The sequence below is a fragment of the Molossus molossus genome, unplaced genomic scaffold, assembly GCF_014108415.1.
Source record: "Molossus molossus isolate mMolMol1 unplaced genomic scaffold, mMolMol1.p scaffold_m16_p_5, whole genome shotgun sequence".
NCBI lineage: Eukaryota > Metazoa > Chordata > Mammalia > Chiroptera > Molossidae > Molossus > Molossus molossus.
The window spans coordinates 114,355,869-114,381,866 of NW_023425388.1; the positions used below are offsets into that span (position 1 = coordinate 114,355,869).

At 47.6% G+C, this 25,998-nt stretch overlaps 1 protein-coding gene and 1 pseudogene across 1 annotated transcript in view; both read left to right on the plus strand.

Annotated features, from left to right (window-relative positions):
• Positions 1 to 1,714: 1,714 nt before the first annotated feature.
• Positions 1,715 to 25,998, plus strand: part of HPS3 (HPS3 biogenesis of lysosomal organelles complex 2 subunit 1) — a 45,462-nt gene continuing 21,178 nt past the window's right edge. Inside the window, exons 1-7 of the mRNA XM_036242930.1 lie at positions 1,715 to 1,943; positions 13,068 to 13,559; positions 14,075 to 14,246; positions 14,343 to 14,428; positions 17,692 to 17,884; positions 21,899 to 21,980; positions 24,174 to 24,328. Of these exons, the coding sequence (XP_036098823.1) occupies positions 1,727 to 1,943; positions 13,068 to 13,559; positions 14,075 to 14,246; positions 14,343 to 14,428; positions 17,692 to 17,884; positions 21,899 to 21,980; positions 24,174 to 24,328 (1,397 nt within the window). The 5' untranslated portion in view covers positions 1,715 to 1,726. The remainder of the gene's footprint in view (positions 1,944 to 13,067; positions 13,560 to 14,074; positions 14,247 to 14,342; positions 14,429 to 17,691; positions 17,885 to 21,898; positions 21,981 to 24,173; positions 24,329 to 25,998) is intronic.
• LOC118618040 lies at positions 20,161 to 20,315 on the plus strand (annotated as a pseudogene).

Here is a 25,998-nt window from a genome sequence, read left to right on the forward strand (position 1 = left end):
TATTTACAATAGCTAAGATCTGGAACTAGCCCAAATGTCCATCAGTAGACGAATGGATAAAAAAGCAGTCGTACATATACACAATGGAGTACTATGCAGCTGTAAGAAAGAAAGATCTCTTATCCTTTGAGACATGGAAGGACCTGGAAAGTATTGTCCTAAGTGAAACAAGCCAAAGAGAGAAAAACAAGTTTATGATCTCTCTTATTTGTGGAATATAATGAACATAACAGTCTGAGGAATGGGGTAGTAGTCCCAGAGACATGCAAGTGGGGTAGACTGACAATGCCCAGAAGAGGGGGTGGGGGGAGAGAGAAACCACAGAACTTACCTGCATGTGTGCATGAACAATGGACATGGACAACACAGCTGGGGACAGGGCGGGAGGGAGGGGGAAGGGGGAATCAGTTGGGGGGGAAAGGAGAAACATCTGTAACAAAACAAATTAATTAATTAAAAATAAAATGAAATAAAACAAATGAGTTATGGGCAGCTAGGTGAGTTGCTTTCTATAGCACCCTTCTGAGTTTTCAGCCCTCACTGGCTGACCAGAGCAACCTGCTTGTCTGCATCTCTGCCTCATTGAACTTGATGAAACTGTTGTTTCCTGGCGTCCCTATTGGCTGCGTAAAGAAAAGAAGGCTATTACTTAGGGGTACTTGATTCATCTGGAGGGCATAAGAAATAAAGGCAGAGTTTAATTTCAATGCAATTGCATCCACTTTTTAAATTCTTAGAAGAAAGGGCTCACTCATGAAGGGGGCTGAACTAGAAATTGACTGAAGGGAATTTTGCTTTCTTTTCTGCTGGGTCGCTGTGTGCCAAAAGCAACATCCCTCCATCTATAAATATATTTTCTGGATGAATTGGAAAGAGTAGCCACTGCTTCGATCTAAATCTTTTTTTTTTTTTTTTAAACAAAGGATGGGGTGTGGATTGCAACCAGGAACTCTACATTTGAGATGCTAGGAACAGGGTACAGATTACAGGACGGTTTTAGGACTGAGAACCAGTGGATTTTGGGCCCTTAGTCCTTTCATTCTATGGGGCTAGAATGAAACACCTGGAGTGCAGCAGATGATGTCCACAGATTCCTTAGTTCAGCAAAAATGTTTTGTTTTTTCGCTGTTTGTTTTTGCCAAGAATGTTCCAGGCAAAGTTCTTTCCAACAGCATTATTCTAGAATTTAAAGTACGCCTGAGCAGCTCTTCCTTGTGTTTAGTAGAGTGGAGCCGAGCCCTGGGCACCTCACTTCAGTTACTGCGGCCCTATCCTCCAGGGGCCCTACTCTCCAGGGGCTCAGGGCTACTGGGGAGACGTGAGTGATGCCCCCGAAGCAAGCACGAAAATGGCATGTGAGAGCAGAAGACTAAACGTTAAAACGTACTCCAGGGCCTTCACATCTCTGTCCAAAGCGGTGACACACCGATGCCTGGCCTGCCAACCGCAGAGCACCTTGCGGAGGCCAGGGCGGCGCGGCGGGCGCGGGCGCTAGGACCCAGCGCCGTCGGGCGCGGGCTGGGCGGGGCCGGGCGGGGCGGCGGGTGTGACCGCTCGCGCAGCTCCAGCCGGGCCCCGCCGCGGTCTCTTTAAGAAGCGGAGCCGCAGGCGGGCGCGGCGGGCGCTCACGTGAGGCGGCCGTGCGCCCTCACTCGCGGAAGTGGTCCCGCCTCCGCAGCCGGCGCGGGGTCCCCGGGCCCCCCGTGGCCCGTAGCCGGTCGCCGGGATGGTGCATTTGTACAACCTGCACCCGTTCGGGTCGCAGCAGGTGGTGCCCTGCAAGCTGGAGCCCGAACGCTTCTGCGGCGGGGGGTCCGACGCGCTGTTCGTGGCGGCGGGCTGCAAGGTGGAGGCGTTCGCGGTGGCCGGCCAGGAGCTGTGCCAGCCGCGGTGCGCCTTCTCCACGCTCGGCCGGGTGCTGCGCCTGGCCTACAGCGAGGCTGGTGAGTACAGCGGGGCCGGGGCGCCGGGCCCTGCTCGGGGCCTCCTTCCCAGCCCACCGAGCATCCGCCGCAGGGCTGGCGGGGACGGGGTCTTCGGCTTCCGGAAACCGCCGGAAGGTCTCGCGCGGAGGGGCCGCTGCGGGCCGAGTGCGCGCGGCTGTGCTGTTGCCGTGGCAACGGTGGCGCGCGCCGCTGGCGGGGGCGGGGCTGCTGACCGCTGCCCCGAGGCCCAGCCGGAAGAGCTCTGGTTCCGGCTGGGTGCCGCTCGCTTTGCAAAACTCAGGCACTTGAAGGAACAGGGACACAAAGGCGCACAAACTGTCAATCACGTGCAAAGGCGGGGAGACGAGTATCCTGAACCCCCAGGTCCTGCCGCAGTTGGGCCACCCCTTTTACGTCTGTACCTTCCATCCCCTGACTGTCGATTTTTGAAAGCTCACTTTAGATGCTGATTTTAACATTTATGTACGTGGAACGCCACTTTTAGAACGACCTCCACGCCCCCCCCCCCCCAGTCCCCACCTCCACCCCACCCCCAAACAGCTTAGCCGCATCCTCCACTCTTTTCCACCAGAAAAGTGAAGTGTACCAAGGGGACACTATAGGTCCCTATTTTAGAAAACGCCAACATTTAATAATGGGTACTTCTTCAGGTTACAAAAGGATTCACCATAGGGTTTTTTTTAAACTGCCTAATAAACACACTTAGAGTTTGACTCCTCCTTCTCAAGAGGGGCATAAAGGTGTGAGCTGCAGTATTTGCAGTGGAACCTCTCCACTGGCAGAAGTACTTCCGAAGGGGTTAGTAATGTTTTAAAGGTAAAGGTGGAAGCTTGCAAAAGGCGGAGACTGTGCAAAGATGTGTTGCTTGTCTGACCTTTGCTACAGAGCGTGAACCTGGAGGACTGAAATCGTCCTCTAATTCCTTCTGTCTGCAGGGTGTGAGTTTATAGAAGCAGTTTCTATGGGTCTCAGTTTCTGTTTAGAAAAAAAAAGGTGAATCACTAGATGAGTGATGTGCAGACACTGGATTCTGTGGCTCAGTAAAAAACTGGGGCTGCCATACGTAGTATCTTTCTTTGGTCAGTTAAATTTATATTTCTCCCTTCTATTTAGTGTCACCATTATTTATGAAAGGAAAAACAGCCCCAAATGTTGGATGTCTTTGTTTTATGACCAACTTACTACACTGTAATTAGTTTTTCTTTTTGATTTTTTTTTTTTTTTTTTTTTAAGGGAGAGAGAAAGCGCCTCCTGCACGCCCCACACTGGTGACTGAGCCTGCAACCTGGGCACGTGCCCTGACCAGGAATCAAACCGGGACCTCTCAGTCCATGGGATGACACTCAATCCACTCAGCCACACTGGCCGGGCTCTCTCTCTCTCTTCTTTTTTGGTAGTCCTCACCCAAGGATATCTTTTCCTTTGCTTTTAGAGAGAGTAGAAGGGAGGGAGGGGAGAGAAAGAGAGGGCGCAAGAAACATTGATGTAAGAGTCACATTGATTGGTTGCCTCCTGCACTTGGGGCCCGGAATGGAACCTGCAACCCAGGTACGTGCTCTTGACGAGGCATTGAACTGGAGACCCTTTGGTCCATGGGCCCACACTAACCACTGAGTCACATCAGCCAGGGCTGTACGTTTTCTTTTAGCAGAAAATTTTGACTTTGGTATTTCTTACGAAATCTTTTTCAATCATTTCACAGTATTGGTAGTTTTTCCCACCTCACCGCCTTTTAGGCTCAGGAGTTCTCACCATCAAGAGCTCTATTGAGCCCTGGCTGGTTTGGCTCAGCGGTTAGAGCATTGGCCTGCGGACCAGAGAGTCGTGGGTTTGGTTCCCGCTAGGGGCACCTACCAAAAAATAAATAAAGTTTATTTTTTTAAAAAAAAAAAAACTCTATGGAGTACCAAACTCACCTGTTTCAACTTTAGTGTGTGTGTGTGTGTGTGTGTGTGTATGTGAGAGAGAGAGAGACAGAAATACACTGTTTATATTGTCTGCCCCATTCCTCCAAATGGACATTTAGTCTAAAATTGAAAGCGGCAGGTATTATGTAAACTTCAAGGTTTCTTGACTGTCAGTAGTAGTGATTCTGGGGATCCTTGGATGACACTGCTGGTGCATAAAACGCACCTGGGGGAGCTTTAAAAAAATACTGATGCCTGGACCACAACCCAGTGTCAGTTTCCAGGGGTGTGGCTCAGCATTGGGGCGAGTCTATTACTTAGCTGGGATTGAGAATCACTGACCTAGAGCCACACTAGCTGCTGCAGGCAGCGAGTAGGATAATGACCTCATTCATGAGGCCTTGAAAACAAAGATGTTTTTATAGTCCAGTTGCTATCTTAAAGAAAGTTCAGGCGTCCTGTGGAATGTAATCAGCATGAGTCACATAGCTCAAGGATAACTTTCAGTCCTCAGCTTTAACTTCAACCCCTGCGTGCAGCTTCTCTTAGTCTGCACGTAGCTAACTGCTAGCTACTAGCTACGCGAGTATCCAGATAACTGTCTTCCATGTCTCAGCTTTGACTTTCTGGTGTTCTTCCCTGCCACTCAGTAACTTGGACATGAGGATTTTGGGCTCTGATCACCCATTGTCTTCCTCTGTAGGCACATCTCCCCCTGTCAAAAACAGAACAAATCTTATATCAGCCATTTATACAGGGTGGGACAAAAGTAGGCTTACATTTGTTCATATGGAAAATAATACAATAATTAATAATAAAACAAGAATAGACTTTTGTGTACTCACAACTGTAAACCTACGTTTGCCTCCCCCTGTGTCTACTGTAAGTCCTTTGCAGGCCTCTTACTCAAGCAGTAAACATTTTCAGTTTTTAATCTCTAATAGGGTACTATTCTCCTTTCATAAAACTTGGGGGGTGTTAGGGAGAAACTAGGTCAAAAATTTGAATGATGGGTACCCTCACATCCTCAGTAAAGTTAATTGAGGCCTTGTGTGTGGTGGGAGGTGGAGGAGATGTGAGAACTCACTGTTCTGAAGGGAGCAGGGCCTGGTGGCCAGGGCAGAGCGCTGTGTGCTGGGCGCTTGCTCATGAGGCGTCTGGAGGTGGAGGGGCAGGTCGGGTGACCACATGGCCCTCATCACCTGTCCTTGAGTGTGACTGTATTAAACCAGCTCTAGTCTTTTCCCTTCCCCCAAGTCCTGCCCTCCCTAACTTTTCTTAAGTCATAAGACATATTTTGATGCATTGTGTATTATTTCTACCTTCTGAAGTCAATTTTGTCGTTGGAGTGCAGCATTTTCCTTAATCTGGTATTAGTGTTAACCCGGTTTATGATCTTGTTACAGAAAAGGACAAGTGTACTTACTTTTTTTTAATTAAAAAATTCTTTTTCTTTATTGATATTATATAGAGAGAGGAACATCGATGAGAGAGAACTTTGATTGGCTGCCTCCTGCATGCCTCCAACTGGGAATCGGACCTACGACCTGGGCTTGTGCCCTGGCCAGGAATCAAACCAGCGATTTCTTGGTGCTGGGTCGACACTCAACCACTGAGCCACACCGGCTGGGCAAGTATACTTATTTTTAAAAATCAATTACTGGAGCCCTGGCCGGGGTGTCTCAGTGGTTAGAGCATCAGCCCATGTACCAAAGGATTGTGGGTTCGATTCCTGGTCAAGGGCATGTACCTGTGTTGCAGGTTTGATCCCCAGGCCCATTTGGGGTGCATTTGGGAGGCAGCCAATTGATGTGTCTCACAATGATGTTTCTCTCTTTCTCTCTCTCACATCGATGTTTCTCTCTTTCTCTCTCTCACATCAATGTTTCTCTCTTTCTCTCTCTCACATCGATGTTTCTCTCTTTCTCTCTCTCACATCGATGTTTCTCTCTTTCTCTCACATCGATGTTTCTCTCTTTCTCTCTCTCACATCGATGTTTCTCTCTTTCTCTCTCTCCCTCCCACTCTGTCTGAAGATAAATGGAAAAATATCCTTGCGTAAGGATTTAAAAAACAAACAAACAACCATTTTATTTATTAATTTGAAAGGGAGAGGGAGAAACATCTGTTTGTTGTTCCACTTACCTGTGCACTCAGTGGTTGGTGCTTGTAGGTGCCCTGGCCGGAGAGCGCACCCGAAACCTTGGCGTCTGGGGCTGGCGCTCTGACCACTGAGGTACCTGGCCAGGGCTCAGAAAGCTTTTTCAGTCTACAAGTAAAAGAAAGTCCTGGGTGCATAAAGCGTTACAAGGTCTCGTTCCTTTCATGTATGGAGGGCTGTCGCTGCACAGAGCCCTCGAGACTTCCGCTTCCTTTCTGACATTCTGAGACGCAGCCTTATGGGGGAATGAGCATTGGCTTTTGAGCTAACCAAATCCAGGTTGGAGTTCCAGCTCCAAACTTGTTGGCTGTGTTGCCGGAGGCAGGTTACATAGTTGGAGCCTGGATTCCCCAGCAAGGAGGAGGAGGTGGTATCTTAAAGGTCTGTCCTGAAGACTGACTGAGAGAACACGAAAGCTCTGATTTTAAGGCTTATGAGCCACACACACTTCGCAAGTTCTAGGTCATCGTTTATAAAACAGGTTATTGATTTGAAAACATACAAGCCAGCAGGGTGCTATGGACAGTTTGCAGATGATATATGAACAGTTGCTATATACAATTTATTAGTGAAATAGGCATATATTTATAGATGCATAAATAAAACATTTTTACTGTAACTAAAAATATACTTTTAGTTTTAAATTTTATTTGTTAACTTGACTGACACCTGGCAAAAGAAAGAAAGAATAGGCAAATCGGACTTCATCAAAATCAGGAAGTGCTTGTGCGTCACAGGACACCATCAGAGGATCGAGACAGCAGTTCACAGAATGGGAGACAGTGTTTGCACAGCGTGCATCCCACAAGAGATGAATCTGCAGAATGTGTAAAGAACACCAGTAACTCGCCGGCCGGTGTGGCTCAGTGGCTTGAGCATTGGCCCATGGACTGAGAGGTCCCTATTCGATTCCAGTCGGGGCACATGCCTGGGTTGTAGGCTTGATCCCCTCTGTAGGGGATGTGCAGGAGGCGGCCGATAGATGTTTCTCTCTCACATCCAAGTTTCTTTCTCCCCCTAAGAAAATTCAATTTAAAAACAAAAAACCCCAATAACTCTACAACAACAACAAAAAGAAACAATTCAAAAGTGGGCAAAGGACTTGATAGGGATTTCTCCAAATGGTCACTAAGTACATGAAAACATGCTCAACATCACTAATCACCAAGGAAATGCAAGTCAAAACCGTAGTGAGATACCACTTCCCAGCCATTACGATGGCTGTTAGAAAAAATAGCAGAAAATAGCCCAGCTGGTGTGGCTCAGTGGTTGAGCATCATCACATGCACCAAGAGGTTGCGGGTTTGATTCCTGGTCAGGGCACACGCCCAGGTTGTGTACCAAATCCCTGGGGGGAAGGGCATGCAGGAGGCAGCCACTCGATGTTCTCATTGATGTGCTCATCGATGTGTCTCTCTCTCCCTCTCCCTTCCTGTCTCTCTCTCTCATATCAATAAAGAAAAAAATTTTTAAAGTAGAAAATCACTTGGTGAGGGTGTGGAGCTTTTGGAACCCTTGTGTATTGCTGGTGGGAATTTAAAATGTAAGAGCTGCTGTGGAAAACAGTATGGTAGTTCCTTAAAAAAATGAAACAATTGTCTTGCGATCCGGCAACCTCACTTCTGGGTATAGATACAAAATAATTGAAAGCAGGGACTTTGGCAGATAAGTGTACACCAGTGTTCATAGTACCATTTTTCACAAGAGCCCAGAGGTGGAAACAACCCAAATGTCCATCAGCAGAGGAAAAGACACACACTAGGTGGCATATACAGACAGCAGAATACTTTCAGCCTTAAAAAGGAATGTAAAGCCGACACGGGCGGCAGCACCTGGAGGGCACTGTGCCGGGTGGAATAAGCCGGACACAAGGACGTTTGTATGATTCCGTTACCATGAGTACCTGGGTGGTCAGACACAGAGACGGAAAGTAGAAGGTGGTCCTGAGAGTCGGTATTGGGTTGAGGGGAGAGTGGGGGTTCAGTGCAGAGTTTGGGGGAAGAGGGATGGCGGCAATGGTTGCACAACAGTGGAGTGTACTTAGTGCCATTGAGTTGTACACTTAAAAAGGATGAAAATGGGTTATGTGTATTTCACCACCACAATTTTTTTTTTTGGTTAATCCTCACTCAAGGATATTTTTCCATTGATTTTTAGTTTTTTAGAGTAGAAGGGAGGGAGGAAGAGAGAGAGAGAGAAACATCAATGTGAGAGAGACACATTGACTGGTTGCCTCGCACACGACCCCAACCAGGGCCGGGGGTCAAATCTGCAACCCAGGTACATGCCCTTGCCCAGGAATCAAACCGGAGCCCCTTCGTCCATGGGCCAGCAGTAACCTCTGAGCCAAACCGGCTTGGGCTACCACAATAAAAAATTTAAATGTATTTAGTGAGAGAATTCTAGGAAGACGAAGGACACGGGCATCTTTTTAAAATATAAATATATAACTATATTTATTTTGAATATGAAATAGTTTTAAAATTACAAGCACTTAATTGAATCATACTATTCATCAATATACAGTAAAAATTTTATCATTTAAAACCATACACAATTTAAACTGGAAGTTTATTCATTGTTATATTTCTGTGAATCTCCAATGACTGGTATAGCACAATAGGGAAACCTCACAGGTGTGACTGCCCCTTGGGTCCTCCTCTGCGGATGGAATTAAGGAGGGGATAGGCACCTAGGTCTGTTATTAAGACCTACGGAGGCCTGTGAACTTGTGCGGTATGTTCAAGCCATTCAAGTAGCAGGTTGTTGGTAATTCAATACTGTCAACATATCCTTAAGAATTTATATACTAAAGAAACTCTTCTTTTCTTAATAGTCAAAACTTGAGCCAACTCCATCACAATTTAGGAATATTGTTTTTCAGATTTAGATCAGAAGTAACTATATAGCCATTCTTATTTTATTTATTTATTTAAAACATTTTTTTTATTTATTGATTTTAGAGAGAGAGAGAAACACTGATGAGAGAGAACATCGACTGGCCGCCTCCTGCATGCCGCCCACTGGGGATCGGGCTCACAACCTAGGCATGTGCCCTGACTGGGAATCGAACCAGCGACCTCTTGGTGCAGGGTCGACACTCTCCCACTGAGCCACACAGGTCAGGCCAGCCATCCTTATTTTAAGGCTACTTCTCATAAGGCTAATATCTTCAAGTTCCCATAACTGAAGCCCAACATTTGGAGCCTAAACCAGGGTTCACTTCTGGAATTTTCTAATGACCAACTGAGCCTCCCTCACACCCAGGCCCGCAGGAAAGACATGCAACAAGTCATTAACCCTGCAAGTACCCTGTGGAAAATATTACTCAAAGGAAGAGGTTTTGAAAGGTCTTTTATGGCAGCAAGACATACAAAGACTTTTCTTAGATAATCCCATTTCTATGGAAACAGTCAACACAGCGTCTTCTACCCTCACTCCATCCAGACTGCGTCTCTGGAGCAGGAGCGGACATCGGACCTGCAGAGGGTATTTAGGCACCCTACCAAGGTCGTCAGAGAGCTCGGGGAGGGGCAGCCTCCATCTCTGTGGCCAGATGAACCTGCAGCAGGAGGCTTGCATCTCTTGAGTGATGGGTCGTTCCGGAGGAGGAGGGACCCCAGCCAGCCCCGAGCTCTGCAGGCTGCCGAAGGGGCTGCAGCTGCTGCAGGTTTCTGTTCGTCAGGGCTTGTCTACCTAATAAAGCTAGCTTATAGTAGATTCTGCACCTCAAAGAACCTGGACTTATCCTCCCCACCCACAAGGTTCCAAAGATTAAAATTTTTAATAAAAAAAAATCACTAAGATGGAATATGTAAGAGCATGTTCGTGTACTTGAAACCGGACAGCACAGGGGTCCGGGTCGCCTGTCACTACTTGAGCCAATTAAGCAGAGACAAGGTTGAATCTTTTTGTAGATGAGCATTTATTCCAATATTGCCGGCAGAGTGGGAGAGCGGCGGGTCATCCAAGGCTAGAAAGATAAAGACTACGCGAGGAAAGGGCAGGTAGGCAAAAAGAAAAAAAATGGGTCAAGTGGTTACAGGCCAGCACACTCCTGGGAAGGAATGCGGGTGGGGCGGCAGAGGTTTCGGCCAGGGGGAGGAATGTGGACCCGGCAATTGCAAACGGCAGTGTGTTGCCTCCAGGGCTGCACTGCTCAGACAAGCAGGTGGCTAATCTCTCCAGGTGTCCCGCAGCCCCCTTGTCCTCAGATCAGGAGAGTGGACAGCACTCCTGGGTCAGCTCCCAGGGCGCACAGCTCCCTGCCAGGGCGGAGTGGGCTCTTCTTCAAGCAGAACTAAGCCATCTCCATGAACATGGGAAAGGATGGTTAATATTTCTTATAACTGTGGCTAGGGTCCTGCTGTGATTCGCTTTCTATTGTTATTCTCTCCCGCCCCTTTCATAATTTGGAAGACATAGGAGATTGGCTAAGCAAATTAGGAAACTCAGAATTCAAGAAGGAAGAGATAAATATCTGACTACATAAAAATTGTGTGGTAAAAATGCCATAAGCAAAAGTGGAGTTCTTGGGGTGCCACGGGAAATGAATTTCCTGAGGCCCCCACAGGCGGACGGGGTTTCTTGGAAAGCTTTCTTGATGTCAAATTAAGGGGGTTCCCCTCCGAGGTCCCATCTCTGTCCGTCTCACCATAGCAGAAGTCCGGCTGTGTCTTAGCAGGGCCAGAACAGGCCCACAGTTTCTGCCCCACGGTCAAGTCGAGCCCAGCCCAGCACCCTGCCTGTGGTTCGTGAGGCCGTGGGCCATGCAGCTGCTTACGGTCCCGTGGCTGTGGAGAGCGAACAGGCAAAGCACACGGGCCAGTGCAGCTCACGGAGCAAGAGCCAGAGAGAGGGAACTCTTTGGGGATTTTTAACCAGGAACTTCTTCAAACTAACCAGTTAACTTGCCAAGATTTCATGAGCTTCTGATGAAGTCCACCCGCCTCATCATTGTTCCCCAGGCTAGACTGGCAGGGTGACCTTCCTTAGTCACCCTGACTTCTGCTGTCCACGTGCCTGTCTCTCCTCAACAATCCAGGACCAGGTGGGGAAGGGAGGGGTGTTCTCCTCTTGGAGGAACAATTTCATGTGAAGCTGTAGCTTCCTGGTGAAGCTTCTCAGGTGATCTCGCTTCCAATGCTGACTTCCCTTTGCTTTCTTTCCTTTATTAATGTTACCTAGCTAACATGATGATAACAAAAGCCAAACAGTAGACTACCAAAAATGTCTTGCTCTTCATGGCCAACAAAGGATCAGTGTCACATTTATTTATTTATTTGGTTAATTCTCACCTGAGGGTATATTTTTCCATTGATTTTTAGATAGAGTGGAAGGGAGGGAGGGGAGAGAGGGAGAGAAACACGGATGTGAGAGAGACCCTTCAGTTGGTTGCCTTCCACACGGTGCCTGGCCAGGGATCGAACCTGCAACCCAGATACGTGCCTTCGACTGGGAATTGAACCCTCAGCACTTTGGTCTGCAGGCCGGCGCTCTAACCACTGAGCAACTGGCCAGGGCTCATGTCACTTTTTCCCAGAGAGCTGCTATTCCTTGATAAGAAAAATTGAACAACCCAATAAAAAAGTGGATAACTTGCAGAAGAGAAATTATGCAGGGCTGATAAAGGAAGAAGATGGCCAACTTCATAAGTGGTCTGGAAAATATGAATTATGATAACCATGAGAGCCCATGTTTCCCTCATTAAATCCAGTCAGGGGAGTGAGGGTGGGGAAACAGGCATGTCACATAGTGCTGTCGGCAACGTGAATGTCTGTGTCACTGTGACAGCAATCTGGCGATAGTTATGAAAGTTTTAAATGTACCCACTCTTTGGCCCAACATTCTTTTGGGAGCCTACACCACTGGAACAAACCCCCCAGGAAATAAACATGTAGGTATAGGCCTGTTACTGCAGCATGAAGTAAAGTGGCAGAACCCCAGGTATTCGGATGCGTGTCAGGAGGGGAATTGTTGAGTTAGCTGCGGCACATGCATACACAGGCTGTTAGGCAGCTATCGGAAAGGATGTTGGATTCCATGGATAGTCCTGGAGGGAAGGATTTGTTGGTAATTTTTTAAAGTTGCAGAGTGGTAAATATACTTAGTGTGATTCCATTTCGATCATTAAAAAAAGAGGCAGAGCAGCTCTCTGTGACCTACGCTTAGGAGAGAACGGAGTAGAAGGGCACGTGCCAGGCTGTGTGTTAGCATTGCTCCTCGCGGACCGGCCTGCGGGGAGAGGGCGTAGGCTCGTCATTCCACATTTCCACCACTCCGACTTCTCACAATAGAAAGTAATTAAAGCCCCACCGGTGTGGCTCAGTGGTTGAGCGTCGACCCTGCACCAAGAGGTCGCCGGTTGGATTCCCGGTCAGGGCACGTGCCCAGGTTGTGGGCCCGATCCCCAGCGAGGAGCATGCAGGAGGCGGCCAGTTAATGTTCTCTCCCATCGATGTTTCCATCTTTCTCTCCCTCTCCTTCCTCTCTCTCTCAAATCAATAAAGAAAAAAATTTCAGAAAAAGTAGTTATAAAATTTGTAATTTAAAAAATCTAATAAAATCAACAATTAAGGATTTAAATTTCATTTAATATGTATAACTTTATTCTGCTTCTCAGCATTAACATGAAAATGTGACTTGTGGGTAGGGGAGGGGTTGTAGTGTAAGTTCTGCTAACCTCAGAGTAATTTATATCTAATTTCATATCATGCTGGTGCTGCTGAAGTCTGGCTGGGAGGGTTTTGTTGGAGCTGCAGTCAGCTACAGTAAACACGTAGAGCTAACACAGGAATAAAATGCAAACTTTCTCTGTGAGCTACATGAATAATTCACGGGTATCTTAAGACATTAAAATGGAGAGAGATTGTATTTCAGAACCTAAATGCCTAATGTCAGTTAAAACTGTACCTGAGAGTCTGTTCCTTTGGTTTTTCTAGCCAGTCTTTAATTCAGCCATTCACATTAGAATTCACTAATAGTTCCTTTTCATGATGCAAGGTAAGTAGTTACTAATTACAAATTCGAAGTATAATCTTATTTCCTTCTCAGGAGACTATTTGGTAGCAATTGAAGAGAAAAACCAAGCGACTTTTCTACGCGCTTACGTGAACTGGAGATGTAAAAGGACCGAAAACTCGCGCGTGTGTATCCGCATGGTCGGCCACAACGTGGAGGCACCGTCCCGAGAGAGCTTCCGAGACCAGATGTCCATTGTGGAAATGCCGCTCTCCGAGGCCCCCTTGTGCATTTCCTGTTGTCCTGTGACAGGGGACCTTCTTGTTGGCTGCACAAATAAGTTCATCTTATTTAGTCTGAAGTACCAAGTCATCGATGAACAATTGTCGGTACTGGACTTTGAACGTTCTTTAATTATACACGTACGTAACATCACTCCTGTTGAAATTTCTTTCTGTGTTGGATATGTGGCTGTCATGTCAGAATTAGAAGTCTTGATCCTAAAACTGGAGTCAACCCCTACAAATGGAGAGAGAGTTCAGCACCGTCCACGTAAGCCCAGCACCCTGGTGACGCGGGCAGAAGGTAAGTGATGACTTTGCTCTCCCGTTTCGGGTGTCGAGAAAACCCTCACCTCCGGCGCTGTCTGAAGCAGTGTAGTGTATATGTTACACTGTGTATAGATGGAGTTATTCCTGAAACATGGGGTTGGGTTTGTGATCTCACTGTGGAGCATGCAATGCATTTCAGTAATATCTGTCAGTAGAAATACTGGAACTGCTGCATGAGGAGTTCTAGTCCCAGTTCTCATAGTTACTAGTTGAATGAGCTTGGGTTCAGAATTCCGTCTCTGGGTTTCAGTTTCCTCGTGTATAAAATGGGGATAACCATGAGTACAGACTTAATTGTGATGAGGACTAAATGAGCAAGGGCTAAGACTTCAAAACCATTGTGCCTTGTTCATTCCTGAGGGGTGCGTGTGTATCAACGCGTTGAATCACCCACGTCTACGGAACTGGTGGGGGATGTTGTGAAATCTCATTTTCATTCAAGTAGTATTTGGAGTCACTAAACTCTTTTCTTAAATTACATTTTCTAAGGCGTCAATAACGAAACTTTGCACGTTGAGTCGGACGATTTTGTCCTCTGCCCAAAGCCCATGGAACTGCTCGGCGAGAACAGTGAACAGTCTGGAGTGTCTGTGACGCTGGAGTCGACAGGACTGGAGGAGGGAAAAATAAGATATTTCCATGTTCAGCATCTGCTCTATAGGTATTCTGTAGCCTTTCATTCACCAGCATTCAATGTGTATTTACCTGCTTACAGTGCGTGGGAATTAGACCGCTCCCCTGTCTTTTACACTCACAGACGTTTTGCCCCCGACGTTTCGTCCTATGCCTCGTCCGATGACGTCCAGCTGCATTCCCTCCAGCTGCTGCCCATTTACCAGACAGGTCAGTGTGCCCGTGGCCCGTGCAGTGGGGGCAGGGCTCTGGTTGGGGGCGGACTGACGTGGGTAATAGGCTGGGGCGTTCTGCTGAGTCTCCCTGGAGCCTTGGACGGTTCCTTAGCAAATCCCTGCGAGCACTGGAAAGGGAAGTCGTGTCTGCGGGGAGAAGCCATGGAGAGGACGTGACGGACAAAAGCCACTTCTGTTTTTGAAAAATGGCCTCTAGATCCAAAAAGGGAAATAAGAGCCACAGGTGGGGCGTCCCTGGGTTCCCGCTGGGAGTGGCCAGCTTCGCAGGTGGGGCGGTGGGCTGAGGGGGTCATTCCAAGCGGTTTCCCGGTGTGCTGGACACTGGGCTCACAGCGGTGCCTTTAAGGGTGGCGATGTCAGGTCCTGCACGCTGGAGACTCTGACCACTAGGTCACTTACGGAGCCTGGGCATCAGTCTTTTTGAAAAGCTCCTCAGGAGTCTAGTGGCAACCAAAACTGAGAACCGGCGTTGGGTACTGTACTTAGTCCTGGCCTGTTTACATCTTTAGATGTTGCCCAGAGAAAGATATAAACAGTATTCTGACTAAACGTGTTTATAACCTTCATTTACTTGTTTGTTTTAGTGAACATTTATTGAGTACCTCCTACGTTGGGTATGGTGGTGAACGTCAGGGAACCAATAATAAGCAAAAGTAGGCAAAGTACTTACACTCATGGAGCTTGTCGTCTCATGGGAGAGGTAGACAGTGATTCATCACGTAATCACAAAAAGGAGGGTACAGTTACACGCTGAAATGAGTGCTGTGTGTGTGTGGGGGGAGGGGGGGAGTCAGAACCTGCCTGGAAAGCCTACAACCGAAGATCCTGACTTCATCTGGTGGTCAGGAAAGGCTTCTTGAGAAAGAGGATCTGAAGAGGGAACTGGTGCTGGTGTGGGGATAGGATTGGTGCGGAAGCAGCAGCAAAGGCACTGTGGCTGAGGGCAGATCTTATTTGAGGAACCGAGAGAGGCACGACGGGGAGAGTCTAGCAAGGCAGAGAGGCCTGAGCGGTGAGCCTGGAGACCGGACAGGGCTGTGGCCACGTCGGAGGGCCAGCTCTGTCCTGGGGCCCTCCGTAGCACTTGGGGTAAAATCCCAAGTCATTTTCGTGGCCCACACAACCCTGATTCTTGTCTTGTCCCGCTCACCCTGCGTACGGTTCTCCATCCAAATGGCCTTTCTCTTGTCCTCAGATATGCCGTGTGTCTCTTGTGTGAGACATGTTACTTACTCTTCAGGTGCTGAGGGTGTGCCTTTCCCCAGGTCCTGCATGACTAGTGTCTTTGAGTCATTCAACTCACAGCTCAAATGTCACCTCACCCCAGAGGACTTCCCTGAGCGCCCAGTTTAAACTATTACCTCTCCACATACTACACAGTTCATTTATTCTCTACTTGGTCCTCATTACTAGAGTGAATGCAGTTACCTCGTCTGTGCGCTGTTGTATCCCCAGGACCGAGAACAGAGGCGCTTAGGTCTCTGATGAATGGAAGGGTGGTGCCCATCTGAGCTGGGCCCTAAGGGATACGCTTAGGTGTCTGATGAATGGAAGGATAGTGCCCATCTGAGCTGGGCCCCAAGGGTGCGTTTAGGTCTCTGATGAATGGAAGGATGGTGCATGTCTGAGCTGAGTCCTAAGGGATGTGCTTAGGTCTCTGATGAATGGAAGGGTGGTGCCCATCTGAGCTGGGCCCTAAGGGATGTGTAGAGTGTTTAGAAGATGGAGATTTTAGGGAGATACTACACCAGAGGAACCAACATGTACAAGGTATGATAGCATCGTATGTTTGGAGATGAGCGCGCACAGACGTGTGTGGAGAAGGAGAGGGAAAACTGGACAGGTGCCCTGGGCCAGTTACGGACAATGCAGCATTGGGCATTCTTCTGTTGTCAGTGGGTGTCCTTGAAGAGTGGCAGAGCTAAACTTTTATTTCATTTTCAAATTTTTTTCTTACTGATTTGAGAGAGAGAGGAAGAGAGCGGGAAAGAGAGATAGAAACATCAAGAGAGAACATCGACTGGCCACCCCTTGCACGCCCCCCACTGGGGATCGGACCCATAAGCTGGGCATGTGCCCTGACCAGGAATCAAACCAGTGACCTCTTGGTGCAGAGTCGAGGCTCAACCACTGAGCCACACCGGCCAGGCAGGAGCTAAACTTAAACAAATTTTTTTGATTATGAGAAATTTCAAGCACATAGGTGTAGAGAAGATATACCACTGAACCCATGTACCCATCACACAGCTTCACTGGTGCTGACCCCTCCCTGCCCTGTGCCAGATTATTTTGATGCACATTCAAGAGTTTGTACTATTTGATCCATAAATATTTCAGCATGTATTTCTAAAAGAAAAGGATTCTTTTATTTAAACAAACCCAAAATACCATTTCACATGTTTAAAAAGTCATTGAGATCATCAAATATCCAATCAGTGTTCAGATTTCCCTAATTGTCTAAAAAAAAATTTCCTTTAATTCATTTCTTTGCATCAGATTCCACCTACGGTTCATGCACTGCAATTGGCGGCTGGTCTCCAGAGTCTTTTAATGTGTAGGTTCTCCCCCTCCTCCCTCGTTCTCTTCTCTGTGCAATTTGTTTAGCAAGAAACTAGACTAATAACTGTAGAATTTCCCACAATCTGAATTTTGCTAAGTGACTCCTCGGAGTGTCATTTAACATTTTCCTGTATCCCCTGTATTTCCCCAGGATTTGGTAGTTCTGTCTAACGCTACATGTTTCAGTATGGTAGCCATTAGTTACACGTTGCTCCTGAGCACTTGACGTGTGACTAGTCCAAATTGAAATCTACTGTTTTTACTTTTGTAAATGTGATTTCTAGGAAACCAAATTACACAGGTGGCTCACGTTACATTTCTGTTGACAGTACTAGTCTAGACTTAGTCTTGATCAGGTTATTATTATTATTGTTACTAGGGAACACAAGTAGTGTCGAGTTCTGTTGAAAGGTACATAGAATCCGGTTGACTCTTTTCGTAACGTTAATAGCCATTAATGATTACCACCTGGATCTGTTCATGTATTAGGAGTTACACTGTGGTGATACTCTAATTATACCATTCCTTTTGAATTTCTCACTGTCATTCTTCTGTCAAGAGCACCCTCCCCTAAGAACTCTTCGGTTACCCACCGAAAGACTTTTTTGCCTAGAAAAGTCAAGATATTGCTTCCCTTTAATCTACTAGTTTTATGTGTTTTTTTTCTTTTTCATACAGATTCTCTTACTTCTCAGAGAAAAAATTTGTCTCAGGAAAAGGAGTTGCTGAGTCTGTTTTGTTTTTTCTCATTGCCTCATGTGGGCTATCTCTACCTGGTGGTCAAGTCGGTGGAATTAATGTCGGTGTACCAGTACCCCGAGAAGTCCCAGCAGGCCGTGCTCACGCCACAGTTTTTGCATGTCATCACAAGGTGCGTTGTAGGGTCGCTTGCTGGCCTTTGAGTCACTATTTTTCTGTGAACTCTTGAGGTGCTTTCCAAATCGAAATGAGAATTGTGTGAACCAGCATATAACACTGTAAATTAATGTTTATACCTGTCTTTTGATGGCCCATCGCTGCCTTTTTGGCGTCAATGATTTAGATTCCGGTTTTGCCTTTGTTTTGTTTTCTTAGACGGGATGGGGATCTTTGTAAGAAAGAATGAGGTTTTTCCCGAGAGAAAACTGTCACAGGGAGTTCTAATGAAAAGTCAGTGGGGCCAGTCAGGGCATCTCTAGGTTTCTTTCTCTAATTTTTTTCGCTGCTATTGTATCTCTCCGTGTGAGTTGAATTATTTCATAATGGTTCAGAACTGGGAGGGGCCAGCACGGCCGTCTGCACCTTTGGTTGGTGCAGGTAGGGAAATCGTCCAGAGGCCGGGATTGGCCGAAGGCATGCTTGGTGGCAGGCGTCCTCTGAGGTGCCTTCCCCGGTTTGCTGGCGTGTAAACGGGGGTCCTGAGCAGAACTTTGACTTCATTTCTTCTTATCTCAGCAGTAAGCGATGCTTTGGGTTCTATTTCATGTTTTATTGAGCTTAGATTATGTGCAGAACACTTGCCGTGGGCCCTCCTGCCAAGCAACTGTGGATAAAGTGCACCATCTGTTTTCTAAAGCAACAGCATAGAGGGGGCCAAAGACACACACGCAGGGCGCAGACACTAGGGATTTGTGAGAAGTGTCTTGAGGCCTCAGGAAAGCGGTGGACACTGAGAAACTACTCTGGCTGAGTCATGGAAAAGTGTTTTATGTTTGACGTGAAGCCTGAAAGCTAGTTAGACTTTGACAGGTGAAGACTGGAAAAGAAGGGCATTATGGAGGGAACACTATAAACAAAGGCTGTGGCATATAGGTTTTTGCAGGAGCGACCAGAAATTTATTGTATTGTTAATTAGATTATTTTTATTTTTTATAATTTTTTTTTGTTAATTGATTTTAGAGAGAGAGGAAGGGAGAGGGAGAGAGACAGAAACATCGATGAGAGAGAACATCGACTGGCTGCCTCCTGCACGCCCCCCACTGGGGATCGGGCCCACAACCTGGGCATGTGCCCTGACCAGGAATCAAACTGGTGACCTCTTGGTGCATGAGTCGATATTCAGCCACTGAGCCACACCAGCCGGGCTAAATTATTTTTTAGAAACAGGACAGTGATTTTTTTTTTTTCCCTACTGAATGGCATTATCAGAATCTGCAGCAGGTGCTGGAGTGTATTCCAGACAACCCAGGACCCACCTGGGGATTGGATGCCCACTCCTCGTGGGGGTGCTGCCCACTGCTCGTGGGGGTGCTCCCCTCTCCTCCCACTCTGGTGTAAGGAGAAATGCTTTCGTATGTTTCTTAAGTGGACACTGTGGAGGTAGCTAGTCTTCTCAGTTTCCAGAGTGTTGTTCCTCAGAAATAAGGAAGCTGAAATGTAGCTCAGGGCTTTGAAAATTCAACTAAGGATTTTTTAAGGTTTTGACCAAAGAAAGTGATGTGGTCAGAGCATTGTTTTAGGAAAATCACTGGTGGCCACTATGGAGGGTGGATTGGACATAAGTAGCGAGTGAAGTGTGCCCAGTGAGGATTGAAGGGCTGTGTTTGGGCAGGACGGTAGAGGAGAGAGAAGAATGGGTGGGAGAGGCTCTGGCAAGAGAATGAAGACTCGGTTGGTGTCAGATGGAGTAGCTGGAAGGGAGGAGGCATGGAAAACCCCAGGAGTTTCGAGCCTGCTTTTGTGAAAGAATGGAGGTACTTAGGGAATATTAAGAAAAGATGGTAAGTGTGCTTTGGACACATAGGATTAAAGGTGAGGGAAGAGAGGAAAACTTAGATGTTTTATTATAGTCGGAAAATAGCTGCCTATTGAAGTAGTGAGCGTGGAACCCAGAGAGGAGCAGAGAAAAGTGGTTGGACTAAAGCTCCGGTGAAGGTCACGTTCAGGAAGCGAGAGGAGGAAGTGAAGATCTTCAAGGACGTGGAGAAACCTAGGACACGACAGCATCTCAGAGACCAAGGCAGAAAGAGGGAGGAAGAAGGAATACAGTATTAATTTATGTCCCAAATACTGATGCTCAAGTCTGTCCCTCTTTTCCCCGTCTCATTGCACAGACGTATGGGACAGAATTTGGTGAGTGGGCCCTGTACACGTATGCCCGGCCACTTCCTGAGTACAAGTCGCGTGTCCTGCAGACCGGAATGTTTATACCCCTAGAAAGAGCAGTGTACACCGACCTGGCAGGGCAGACCCCTGAGCACGAAGGCTGTCCCAGGGCGAGGCTTGTCCACTGCTCTCCAGGTGTGCTGGCCCCTGCGATCCCCCAGGTGTGGGGAACGGGGCTGCATCATTTGTGGGAGTGGGGGACTGCGTGCTCTCCCCTGAAAAGAAAGCAATAGAAGAAAATTAAAAAAAAAAAATCTAACAATATAAAATCACATAAAATGTCGCCCTTATAGAAATACATAAACGGGAAAGGCCTCACCTCCAACCCTACTTCTCACAACAGTCGGTGCATATTCACCAGAAGCCTCAGCGAGAGATGACGAGAGCCCCGCCCGGCCTCCCTACTTGTGCAGTCTCCAGCCGGGCAGGTGTCAGAACACCTCTCGTGTTAAAGGTGTATTGCTTCTCTTTTAGGATTATTGTTAGGTTTGCTTTAGTGTTTTGCTTTTTTATTTTAGCAGTGCTCATTTGTACTTCTCCCACTTTTTAATTTGTTTTTAAAAATCATTCCTGTGAATTCACTACAAGATAGGTTTTGTAGCAATTTCGAAGTTAACTTTTTTTATTTATTTAAAAACATTTTTTTCCTTTATTGATTCTAGAGAGAGAGGAAAGGAGAGGAAGAGAGAGAGAGAAACATCGATGAGAGAGAACATAGATTGGCCGCCTCCTGCATGCCCCCCACTGGGGATCAGGCCTACAACCTGGGCATGTGCCCTGACTGGGAATTGAACCAGCGACCTCTTGGTGCTATAGTGCTCAACCACTGAACCACACCGGCCGTACTAAGTTAACTGTTTCTAATGTCAGTATTGCAGTATTGACTTACCCACCAGTCACCAGGCATCTGTGTGCCCTTCCTGGGGGCCCCTGAGTTGTCCCGTGCACAGAAGCAGCCAGGCGTTGTGAAACAAGATGGAGTGTGAGGAGTGAGGAGACCTAGGGTCGGATTTGGCTCTGTTCTCCAGAAAGGCCTTGGACCTGCCACGAACCTTCCATGCCCTAATCTTTAAAAGAAGCTGCTGAATGGGTAACTGAAGATTCTGTCAGACAGCCCCTGATTTTCCAATCTCCCCTGGACTTGTGTCCGTGTCAGCTGAGTGTGTTGTCCAGTATGATCCATGACAGTTGCATCCTGAGATGAGCGGCATAGAGATGATAGTCAGGAATTTGGGTTCTCACAGAACCTATGTGCATGTATGCATAACCTGTGGACGTAGACAGCAGTGCTGGGCGGGGAGGGGTCAGGAGGAGGGTGTCAATAGGGGGAAAAGGAGAAACATCTGTAACAAAAATAAATTAATAAACTAAATAGCTTTAAAAAGGTGAATTTAGACCCATTTTTATTAATAAAATATCTGCAATTATTGCTGCCCTAAAAAAAAAAAAAAAAAGGATTTGGGTTCTAATCTTGGCTTTGATCCTGAACTCTGTACCTGGCACTGCTCCTGGGCAGATTCGTCTGCAAAGTGAGGGTATGGACCCCGGTCCTTGGCTCTTAGCTGGGAGCAGACAGCCACGCGGACGACTCAGCAGGGAAGGTGGGCACCGATGCCGTTTTAGAAAACACTCTCTAGGGGTGCCAGGGTACCCTCCTGGATAAGAAGCAGTCTACCTGGTCCGCATTTGGCAGACACGAGTCTTCTCCCGCCTCGGTCACTGCTCGGTTCGCTGGGACACGCTGCAGGCGGTGGGCACGGCTCCGGCCTGCACACACTCAGTGCCTCTCTCCTCCCCTCAGTAACTACCTGCAGTGTTTCACCGTGCGGTGCAGTGCGGCGGCGGCCCGCGAGGAGGACCCCTACGTGGACTCCACCCTGAAGGTGAGGCCGGGCTGGTGGCGCATCGCCCTGAGCTGGGGACACAGGCCTACTTCCAGCCCGCGCTCGGCCTGAGCGAGCCAGACGGGAGGGGTCCTGAGAGCTTGTGTATGAATCAGAGCTGTTGAATGTGGAGCCGCAGGCGTTTTTATTCACGGCTTAGATGGCAGTGTTTAAGATTAGAAACTTTTCACTCAGAATTTAGGTGTAGTGTATACTTTAAAAAATTTGCTGAAGAATATGTATAGTGTAACTTCAGAGGAAGTACTTTCCAACTATAGCATGCTACAGTTTTATTTTCTAACAGAAAAATTGGTGGCAATTATATATAGCTATTAACACAGCAATTTAGAAATTAGTATATTCAAGAACACAACACTGAATAAAGTACATTAAAATAGTTTCTTTATATTGTTATCAGATCTGCCCATAATTCTTCTGCTACTTCACAACCCTTCAACAACCTTTTGTATTTCTGTAGCCTAAATCTAGAAGTTGATGGGTGTGGGAGATCAGTGACCTCATTTGTAGTACACGAGTCTCTGCAGGGCTCTTGACCACAAGATACACCTGGGTGGTTCATGATGAAATTCTGTGTGTCCGACCTCGAATTTCTGTTCTCAGAAACATACTGATACTGTTTACGATGTTCATCAGATGCATTTTCCCTGACTTGTAAACTACTTGAGCGGGTGTTTGTTGTGCAGATAGAGGTTGCAGGAAGCCCAGAGCTCGATGGCCTGTGTGCACAAGGTAGTGTATGTCTGTCTGGAAAAAGGCATCTGGAAGCCTATGCCTGCAAGACGAAGTGTTCGGTCGTGAAGGTCTGGTGAAGGGCCGGCGCTGTGAAGGCTCCGTGTGTCTGAGGCGCTCCGGTCCTCACGGCTGCAGGCTAGGACAGGCGGTCGGCTTTCCTGCCAGCTGCGTTCCCTCGACTCCTTTGCTGTGGCCGACCAGGCTCGCTGCCCGCCCCCGGCCTCCGGGAAACGAGTCACAGCTCTCCCTCGCCTCTCTGTCTGCGGTTCACATAGACGCATAGCCTTTCCAAGGGATCATTGCAAAAATAAAGGTATTTTTCTAGTAAAGAGTTGAAAGCAGACAGACTCTTTGTCCCTTTCTTCTCCCCATACCATGCCTTAAAAAAACAAACTCAGGAAGACATAGGTGGTGGTGGTGGTAGTGAGGGATAGAGAATACATTGAGGTAGAATCGATCTGCACTTGAACATAAATAGTAACTTCAGGTCTTCTCAGTCTCATAAGCCCAGGGAAGGGGCCGAAAGGGGAAGGGAGAACGGAGGAGAGACGGGCAGCTGGTGGGCACCTCCACCCCTGAGACCGTCCCCCTCCCTGGGTCTCCGCCGTTCGGAACCCCTCGATGCCACCCCACCCGCTCACAGACATTGAGCCCGCTGAGAAAGCTTCTACAGCCTGTTTGGCCCAGAGTGCTTTGTCTTTCTCTGCTCTGAGGTCCGGCTCCTCGGCGCTAGCAGGGCCACCCCGCTGTTGTCAGGGATAGAGAGACGGACGGAGGTGTCCCGCAGCGCCTCACGAAGGGCCCAGGAGACGGCTCTGTCAGAGCAGTGTGCACGGAGGGGGGCTCAGGCCTGGCAGCGTTCTGTGACCCTGGACAGCTCTCTGACTCCTCCACTCTCGCTGAACTGATGCTCCTGGCCCAGGTCTCCGCCAGCTGCCCCTGCCGGCCATTCTGGGCATGTCCACACCTACGACTCTCATGCGAGCATGTCTCACACCCATCTGCCAGGAAACCAGTTCATGTGCTCTGCGCAGGAGTGTCCTCTCGTAGTGTCTCACTTTGCCGAGAAACCCCGTGTGGGCATACCCCCAGCCTGCACACTGATAGTGGGATCTCCCCGGGGGCAGCTCGCCAGCCCATGGCTGCACTCTGGGAGCCAGGGGGGGGGGTCCCCATGCTGTGAGGGGCCTCAGGCGCACCCACTTTCGGAATGCGTTCAGAAAGTGGCTCTTAGGCAGGCACACATGAAGTAAATACTTGGTTACATGAGTTTAGATGGGTAACCTCCCCGCTCTGGTAAGGACAGGAATTTGAGGGGTTTTTTTTTTTTTTTTGAGAGGGGGTGGAGCAGGTGAGACTGTCAGATGAACGGATGGATTTTTGAAGATGAAGTTCACGTATGTTTTTCCTTGGTGAAGTTTGTGATTTCTCCTCCGCTAGGCTTGCCCACCTGTCAGTATGGACGTCTGCGTTCTAAGAATACAGCTTTTCATAGGCTTGAAAGCCATCTGCCACTTCAACAGCCACATCGTACTCCTGGCCAAGGCGGACCCTGACGCGGTTGCAGAGAGAGGAGAGGCGCCCAGGAGGCTTCTGTGAGCACCCCTCCCCGGGGCCCGGCAGCTCCTGCACTGAATTGTTACGGGTGTATTTTGCAAAACCGTGAATGACCAGGCGACGTTTTTATCATGTTCTTTTTCCAGAGAAAGGAAAATAAGTTTTAATGATCTCCATAATATCCTTTATAATTGACCTTGCAACTCTTAGAAGAAAATGCATTATAAAACAGTTTCAATAAAAATCTGGTATTTTAGATAAACCGTTAAAGGACACGCTTTTCTGTATAATTAACAGAACAGACAGGGCCTCTGATGCTAACCTATTTCTCTCACTGCGTATTTTTCTTTTTTGACCTTTCAGTGATTGTATTTTTATCTGAAGATTATTTTCTGGTGTTTCAATTCAAAAGAAATTAGCAGTGTGTTTCTTACCTTAAATCACATTCATGATGTATAGCTATGTACTGATCTACCTTAAAACAATTGCAGTTCGATAACACTGATATCTGGTCCACATTCCACGTTTCTGTTTTCATGCTGTTTAGCACAGAATGTTTCATTTCAGATCGTTAAGCTTCTAGCTGATGTTTTCTGTGCTGTGCTCTTAGTGGTAGGCATTGCAGTCTAATTGGAACATTTCTATGTGGAAAACTTAATCAGGCAAGAAACTGTTTTCGGGCGAGAAACATACAATGTATTTCAAATCAAATACTGGCATTTATTTTTATTTATTTTTTATAATATCTTTTTATTGACTTTTTTTTAGAGAGAAAGGAAGGGAGAAAGAGAGAGAAACATCCATGTGAGACAGAAACATCAGTTGGCTGCCTCCTGCACGCCCCCCACTGGGGATCGAGCCTGCAACCCAGGTGTGTGCCCTGACCGGGAATTGAACCCAGACTCTCAGTCCCTGGGGCGACGCTCCATCCACGGAGCCACACCGGCTGGGCTGGTTTTTATTTTTAACTTAAGTTTTCATGTGTGTATGTTTTTAATTGCTTGTGCCTGTACTTGTTCCACCAAAAGGAATAACCAGGTTGACTTGGGGAAGTGATCATTTAGAGTACAGAGTGGTCTGACTGATCTTAAAAGCGAGAGGAAAAACAACTTGTAATCTTGTACATTTGACATTTGTGAAGTAGTATATATTTTTAATGCTTTTTCAAAATTCTAATTTATTTGAAAGTGCATTTGGTCCAGGGTCTATGTTTGAAACAGTTTGTGCACCACAGAAAGGGCATCACACAGCAAGAGGTGGGCAGTGCTCCAAGCAGACTGGCAGGGGTGTGTGTCCCCACAGCTGTGAGTGTTTGAGTGTTGCCCTGATGGAGCCTCGTGGACTCGTGGTGCAGGGCGTGTAGACTCATGGTGCAGGGCCTGTAGACTCATGGTGCAGGGCGTGTAGACTCATGGTGCAGGGCGTGTAGACTCATGGTGCAGGGCCTGTAGACTCATGGTGCAGGGCATGTAGACTCGTGGTGCAGGGCGTGTAGACTCGTGGTGCAGGGCCTGTAGACTCGTGGTGCAGGGCGTGTAGACTCATGGTGCAGGGCGTGTAGACTCATGGTGCAGGGCCTGTAGACTCATGGTGCAGGGCATGTAGACTCGTGGTGCAGGGCGTGTAGACTCGTGGTGCAGGGCCTGTAGACTCGTGGTGCAGGGCGTGTAGACTCATGGTGCAGGGCGTGTAGACTCATGGTGCAGGG